This window comes from Sprattus sprattus (genome assembly GCF_963457725.1).
Source record: "Sprattus sprattus genome assembly, chromosome: 1".
Taxonomy (NCBI): domain Eukaryota; kingdom Metazoa; phylum Chordata; class Actinopteri; order Clupeiformes; family Clupeidae; genus Sprattus; species Sprattus sprattus.
Window position 1 is genome coordinate 54329856 of NC_137920.1, and position 7545 is coordinate 54337400.

The window sequence follows — 7545 nt, forward strand, 5'->3', positions numbered from 1 at the left end:
TTTGTTGGGTCAGACTGTATGCCTCATAGACATATATAGATATGTCGATGGTCTGCCTTCCCTGCCTTCTGTCTCAGTTCCTAATTGGTTACTTCCTGCGTGTGGTTCTTCAATAAACAGCAGGAGGCCAAAGAGAGGCCCTTTAACCAACCAATCAATAAATCCAGTTCAAATAAATTCACAAAAGACATGACGTTAAGTAGTAAAATATTCATTGTATTCATGTATATAATCTTTGTTTACCTTTAAGAAAATAATTGTATGAAAACACTGATTGTATGAATCGCAGTCGTTGCATGATTTTTTTTTATTGCATCAAGATATTAGTTAGTATATTATTATTATACATTTTCAAAAAAGGACTGTATTTGTATTCTGTTTGTATTTCTTTGTCGTTGTATTTCTTCTTCTGTGGTGCAACTGCAGACACGGCATAGTATCCATGCAACCCGTGACCAACAGGTGTCACAAGGAGTCTATTGGCGTGAAAGGGGATCCAATATGGGGATTCCGCATTTAATAATTAATAAATACTGGACACACGCGTGTTGCACACACGCATACATACTGACACCCAGTGAGAGAAAGAGATATGCTTCCTTCACCTTGGCTAACATGTTTGCAGTTCCTGCACTCTCAAACAGAAAGGATTAAACGCAATGGCCTTATTTGACATGGCTAATAGTCTCTTAATGACAGTTTCAGAATTCACGCAGGTCTGTCCACAATATTATAATGTTTTACTAAGCACTGCTTTTAAACATTATCCTGTAACACTGTTCATGTACACAGAACTCCTGTCGTTATCGTTCCTTATAGTCGACTCATGGCTACTGAAGGCATTTTATGTTTGACTTGCACATAGGGGTAAGCCGGGTGGTGGGCATCTGTATACAGAGTAAATATATTCGAGGTAGGCCTACTCTAGCAATTACAACTACGACAGTTCGATGTCTGATCAGCTAAGTGTGTGTGCGTGTGTGAGAGAGAGAGAAAGAGAGAGAGAGAGAAAAGGGGGGCTGTGGGGGAGAACGCCAGAGAGCGTGTGTGGGGAAGGCTGTGTGTGTGTGTACGCAGGCGGGCATATGAGAGGCAGATTCGGTTGCAAGAATTATGTTGAAATTAGCTTGTCTGTGTTAGGGTGCACTTGTTTCCGTTTGGTAGCAAGAGGAGGTCGGGATGTTAACATGATCAAGTGCACACCATAATCGCACGCACAGGAGGAAGAATAAGAAACCTGGCTAGCCATGGAGACCCAGGCAGTGGTTGAACATCAATGCTATGATGACGTCCGGAAAAGCGGGTATCTCCGCAAGCAAAAATCTATGCACCGGCGATTTTTCGTTCTCCGTGCGGATTCGGACCACGGCCCTGCCCGCCTTGAGTATTACGAGAATGAGAAGAAATTCCGTAGCAAGTCACCCGTCCCGAAAAAAATGGTTAACCTGGAGTCTTGCTTCAACATCAACAAGCGGGCGGATTCCAAGAATAAGCACATGATAGTGCTCTATACGCGCGGAGAGAGCTTTGCCATTGCAGCAGATACTGAAGAGGTTCAGAACGAATGGTACCAGGCCATGTTGGACCTTCAGTGCAGAAGTAAGCAAACCATCATTACCGTTATTTACACTGTGCTCCCAATGTGGTTGACAGACCTGGCGTGGTTACTTCGGTCCAAAAACATGAAGCCTGTGTACTATACGATAATGCATTATTCATCCAAATGTATGATTGCAATGCTGTACAGGCTTACAATAATACTATTGGGGTGGTGCACTAATAGTGATTAATGCACATCGGCTTGAAACAGCGTACACTATTCTACAGCAACATGGGATGGAGTGTTGCAGCATGAGCCGAGCTGCAGAGCCAGCGTAAGGCATGTACAATTGTATGACTGGCCTAAATCATAGGCTATATAGGCTATTTGGCTATTTTAATCATTTACATCGATGATTTGAGAAATGCACAGTCCTATTACTGGGTTTAATAGTGGCTGGGCAGTATTACTACGCTTCTCGTTATCGTGGGTGGCGCATTGTGCAGCGCCTGTCTGCAGCAGCAGCAGCACACGGCACTCTGTTTTTGTTTTTCTACACATTTGTGCGTGCTGTGTGCGTGTAACCTACATTTCTGTGCTATAGCGCTGCTGCAGCGACCGCGTGTTTTAATTGGAAAACGGGTTTGTTGCTGGATCCTTCCTATTTAGTTTGTAATGACTGGCGCCCCCGCCCTGCGAACTGACCACCGTAGCATACATGTGCAGTTTCAATGCAAACATCACGTTTCCCTTTCAGTTAATTAGAAGGGAAGCACAACCGCGAGGTCACTTGAAGAAGGCAGTGCTTGCTGCTGAACGTACAGTCCCTAACGGAATACTGAGAATTTTAAAGACATCGTCCCATTTAGCATGTTTGGTGATATTTGGCATCTAGTTTTTTGAGCAAATGCTTTAAACACAGCATGGCGTTTTTATTTCATTAAGTATTTTTTTTCTGAGGGACTGCCGTCTCCCATTCATTACGCTTATATGTAAATATATATATATATATATATATATATGTATATATATTTACTTTATAAAATATTATGATAGTATTTAGATTTTATTTGTTTCTTCCATTCAGTTTATTGCGCCACACATTTATCCTGGTGAAATAAATACATACCTGAATAAAAAATAAAATGAAATAGAGGCCTACGTAAAATAAGTTTTAAAACCAACACAGAACACTTTACATGGTGTTCACCTCACAATATTCTCCACCCCTTCTAGTGCATCCTCAGATTGCATAGTATCTAACAAACTTTTGCATCTCACTTGTATTTACTTTGTATTTATACTTATTATTATAGTTTATAAACTCAAATGCACTTACACTCCCCTTGCTTTGCCCCTCAAACTACTCGAAAGGTCCTCATTTTTATTAAGGGGTTCTTAATTTGTGAGCATGCTCCTTTAATTTTACCTTGAATTTAGCCAAGCCCTTAGTGACGCCTTAAAAACAATGTCCAGAGATATGTGATACAACTGTTGAGGTCTTTTACTAAATTCATCAAAACTCAAGGGATTAATAAGGAGTTACATGTAAACAGATTGAAGGCAATCTCTGAATGATCCTTATCCTTTCAACCGATATCTTAAATGTTAAATGTTTTTTGAGGCCCTACTCCAAATGTCTTTGTTGACTATGCATTGCCTACTAAGTGTGACATTTGTTTTGAATATATACTGTATATATGTGTGTGCGTGTTTTTGAATATGTAAATGTATTTATACAAACATAAGAGTGAACACTCGAGCAAGAGTGTGGTTGGAAATTGATGACTCCAGTTAGCAAGTTAGTCAGCTTTTATCAGTGCCACCTTTGGTGTTGGTAGTACTTGCAGGGTTTTTACATGCATTTAAAGTAGTAAGTTTTGTATGTTTTACCTATATAAACGCTTAAAACAGGAGCTGTGAACTTGCACTGCATATTATACATTAAGGAATTTTGTACAGTATGTAAAAGAGTACCGTAATGCAATATTTAAATTAAGGTAGAGAAGAAGAGCCTTTTCAGATGTTATTTATGCACTCAACTTTCCCTGTTTTTTATAATTTTTAAGTGGTTTTGCCCCTTCAAAAACCTCTTCATTTTTTTAATCTGTGCACAAATCCACTTAATTTTCCCACTGAAAAATCAGGATTAATTTTAAGGATAATTTAAGGTGTAAATTAAGGGGTTCTGGTTTGCAGTGAATAGTCCAGTTTCCCTGGTCTCAGAAGCTGTTTTTTACCCCCCCTCTCCTTAGGTAAGACCCCAGAGGACAGTGGAAGTGGGGGCGAGTGTAGCCTCCCCTCTCCAAGTTCTGCTTTCAAGGAGGTATGGCAGGTAAAGGTGTGGCCTAAAGGCTTAGGTCAGGCCAGGAACTTGGTGGGTATCTACCGCCTTTGCCTGACTGACAAGACGGTCAACTTCGTCAAGCTCAACTCTGACGTGGCTGCCGTGGTCCTGCAGCTGATGAACGTGCGCCGCTGTGGGCACTCAGAGAACTTCTTCTTCATCGAGGTGGGCCGTTCGGCCATGACGGGCCCTGGTGAGTTCTGGATGCAGGTGGAAGACTCGGTTGTGGCACAGAACATGCATGAGACCCTGCTTGAGGCCATGAAGGCTCTGAGCGAGGAGTTTCGCCAGCGCACCAAGACCCAGTCTGTGGGGGCCACTGCCGGCGGGGGCACCGCCTCAAATCCAATCAGTGTCCCCTCCCGCCGGCACCACCCAAATCTGCCACCGTCCCAGGTGGGCTTTTCCAGACGTGCCCGCACGGAGACCCCCGGGGCAAGTGGACTGAGCAGCACCAACACCTCCCCTACTCCCAGGCATGGTATCTCACGCTCGCGAACAGCTAGCATTGGCGCTCGCATGGATGACAGCGGGTCGAGCATTGCAAGAAGCACAGTTACTAGCACCAGCCCAAGCCTGAATGGTTCTTCCTGTTCCACAACCCCCACGCTGAGGCCCAAGCCCACCCGAGCTCCCACCCCAGCCAAGATCACCCTCAGCCTGGCCAGGTACACACCCAACCCTGCTCCCTCACCAGCTCCCAGCCTATCCTCCAGCTCAGGGCACGGCTCCGAATGTGGCATCATTGCGGCTGCTGGTGGATTTGGAAGTGTCGCCATGTCCACTTACACCCGCATCCCTCAGAGAGTCTCTGTGTCGGGCTCTCCCAGCGATTACGGCTCCTCGGACGAGTACGGCTCCAGCCCGGGGGAGAATTCTCTGCTCAGCTCTGGACTTCCTTCAATGTCTGCGGTGGGTATGGGACTCCAGGGTGGCTCTGCAAGCTACATTGTCATGGGGCACCGGGACGGCAAATCTGGCTCTGGCCACCGCTCGCACGGGCGAAGGATGCTGCGAAGATCCTCCAGCCGTGAGTGCGAGGCCGAGCGAAGGCTACTCAGCAAGAGGGCATCCCTCCCATCCTCCAACACCCAGGACCGGTTAGTCCCGAGGCGTAGAGAGGAAGAGGAAGATGAGGACGAAGACTATGCAGTGATGTCGCGGAGCGTTAGCAGGGAGTCGTTTGCATCTCGTCGAGGTTCAGGAGGCACGACCACAGCATTGATGGGGCAGGGAGGTGATGTTTTGTCCGTGAAAGTCCAGAGTGGGGTAATCGGAGCCAAAGACGAAAGCGAGGCATCTTTGGAGGGTGGCTACATGTCGATGTTGCCAGGAGTCAAAGCCACTCCAGTTTTGCTGTCGCTCTCTGTTCCCATGTCGGACTCCAGCTCCAAGGGGAACGATGGAGTGGGAGCAGACGAGTACATGGCCATGACTCCCAACAGCAGCATCTCACCCCCACAGCATGGCCGCCTGCCCAGCTCCGAGGGCTACATGATGATGTCTCCAAACAGCAGCTGTTCCCCTGACCTGCACGGCCTGGCAGGCAGCAGCCTGTGGGGCAGCCGGGGCAGCATGGAGAGCAGGGCGGGCAGTGACTACATGAACATGTCCCCAATCAGCGCCCGCTCGGCCTGTAGCACGCCCCCATCCCATCACGACCAGCACCCGCTTCAACCCAAGATGGTGTACTCATACTTCTCACTGCCGCGCTCCTACAAACACGCGCTCTCCACCCGCTTCGAGGATGACCTGGGCCAGGGGAAAAGACCCGAGGGAGTAGGGGGTGGTAATGGGGGAGACTGTGGGACTGGAAGGAGAGGAGGGCGGAGGGGATACCCCAGCACCCAAGGGGACGCTTCAGTGGGACATACTGGAGGCTGCCAGCTCTCTCTCTCCTCCTCCTCCTTCTCCTCCAGTTCGGCCAGCAGCGAGAGCTTGGAGGACAGGCCCATGTCGTTGTCCATGGCAGGGGGTGGGAGGATGGCCAGAATGGGGGGTGCAGGGGGATTCTCGGTCGGGGGAGCACGTGCCAAAGAGGTGACCCACCATCAAAATCAAAGGCGCGCAGGGCCAGGGTCTCAGAAGCAGAGTTACTCTCAGCAGAGAAAGGGTCGTCCATCCAGCCTCTTTGTGGACATGTCCAAAGCCAACACCCTGCCCAGGGTGAGGGAGAACCTTCTCCCAACCGTGCCCCAGAGCCCTGGGGAGTATGTGAGCATAGCCTACGGTAGAGAGTGTGGTGGGAGAGGGAGAGGCCAGAGGAGGAAAGACTCAGGACTGTCGGTAGCCCCGGGACCTCCGCGACCCTTGCACAGACCACCTCCCTGCCCAAGCAGCGCCAACAACCTCCCCCGCAGTTTCTCGGCACCCCTGTCCTCCTCTGTGTCCTCCGAATACGTAAACATGGACCTGGGAAACTCCCCTTCTCCTCTATCCCACACGCCCCTCTCCTCCTTCTCCCCGGCTCATGCCCTGACGCCGGCTGTGGCACCCAAGGCCCGAGAGGATCGTGTCATTGCACCCCAGGTGGTGCAGGACGTGGAGCTGGGCCACCGAAAGACTGGCCCTCTGGCCCTGGTGCAGGCAGAGATACCAGCAGAATACTCTGAAATGGTCTTCGTTGATCCCTCAGCTAGGTGTACCAACACATCCCAGCCCCTTACACACACTGCCCAGTCATCGTCATCCATGTCCCAAGACGAGGCTTTGAACTTATCCGCCAAGCCCTTTTCTAGTCCAGACCAGGGGACCAGGCTGGTCAGGGCAGACCCCCTTGGGAGGCGGCGTCACCGCTCCGAAACCTTCATCGCATCTCCCTCGCTGCCCCTCTCCTTGTCCTCCGCGTACTATGAGAGCAGCCAGGTCGTGCCATCTCACTGTGTGGGATTGGAGGGCTCCCCGTGGAGCGGGAGCCAGGCGACCATCCCGCAGTGTGTCAGTACTGGGGTGTGCACTGTACCTTCTACCCCGGCTCCTTCAGGCTCCCTTGAACAAGGACTCAACTACATAGACCTGGACCTAGCCACCAAGGACTGTGCGCAGACAGGCCTGGACGGGTCCACTCCCACCCACTCTCTGTTTTCCTCAGTCCTTGGGGGAGGGTCTGTGGGGGGCAGTGCAAGCTCCAGCATCAACACCTATGCCAGCATTGACTTCTACAAGTCAGAGGAGCTCAGAGTTCACCAGAATAGCAGGAATGAAGGCAAAGGTAAGAACAGCACTGTCATAAATGTTTTGCTTAGTGGCATTTTATGCTTCAAGAATTTTTAATTTCCGCACTTTACCATTCAGAAATTCAGCACGTATTTAGGCTGTTCAGTGTATGTGTTTTATTTTACCCAGATCAAAAGGGCTTTTAAATTCCCAACTTTAACATCATACTGAAGCTGTACATTCATTGTTTTTCATGCTGTTATTTCTGGACTATCACACAGTCCAAGTCCATGAAGGGAAAAACGCACCACCGTGCTCAGCCCTCCGAGTGATGTAGAAAAGACGGTTGAACTCATGAATGAGTAACACCCTCTTTCCACTGTTATTTTTGGGCTCGTGCTGTTTGATTTTGTGCCACCGTAGTAAATGGCCTAGTTCTGGATGGCGATAACTCTGTGTCAGGCCCTATTAGGGGATGGAAGGCAGGGTGTAGGAGCAGTGC

The 7545-nt window shown here is 48.9% G+C and overlaps 1 protein-coding gene across 1 annotated transcript; it reads left to right on the top strand.

The window, feature by feature from the left end:
* Positions 1-1247: 1247 nt before the first annotated feature.
* On the top strand, positions 1248-7160 carry LOC308377515 (insulin receptor substrate 1-B; the record flags this gene model as incomplete). The annotated part of the gene is made up of 2 exons (XM_080854204.1): positions 1248-1599; positions 3796-7160. 2 exons carry the CDS (start codon positions 1248-1250, stop codon positions 7158-7160), a joined length of 3717 nt encoding a protein of 1238 aa, XP_080710330.1.
* Positions 7161-7545: the final 385 nt, after the last annotated feature.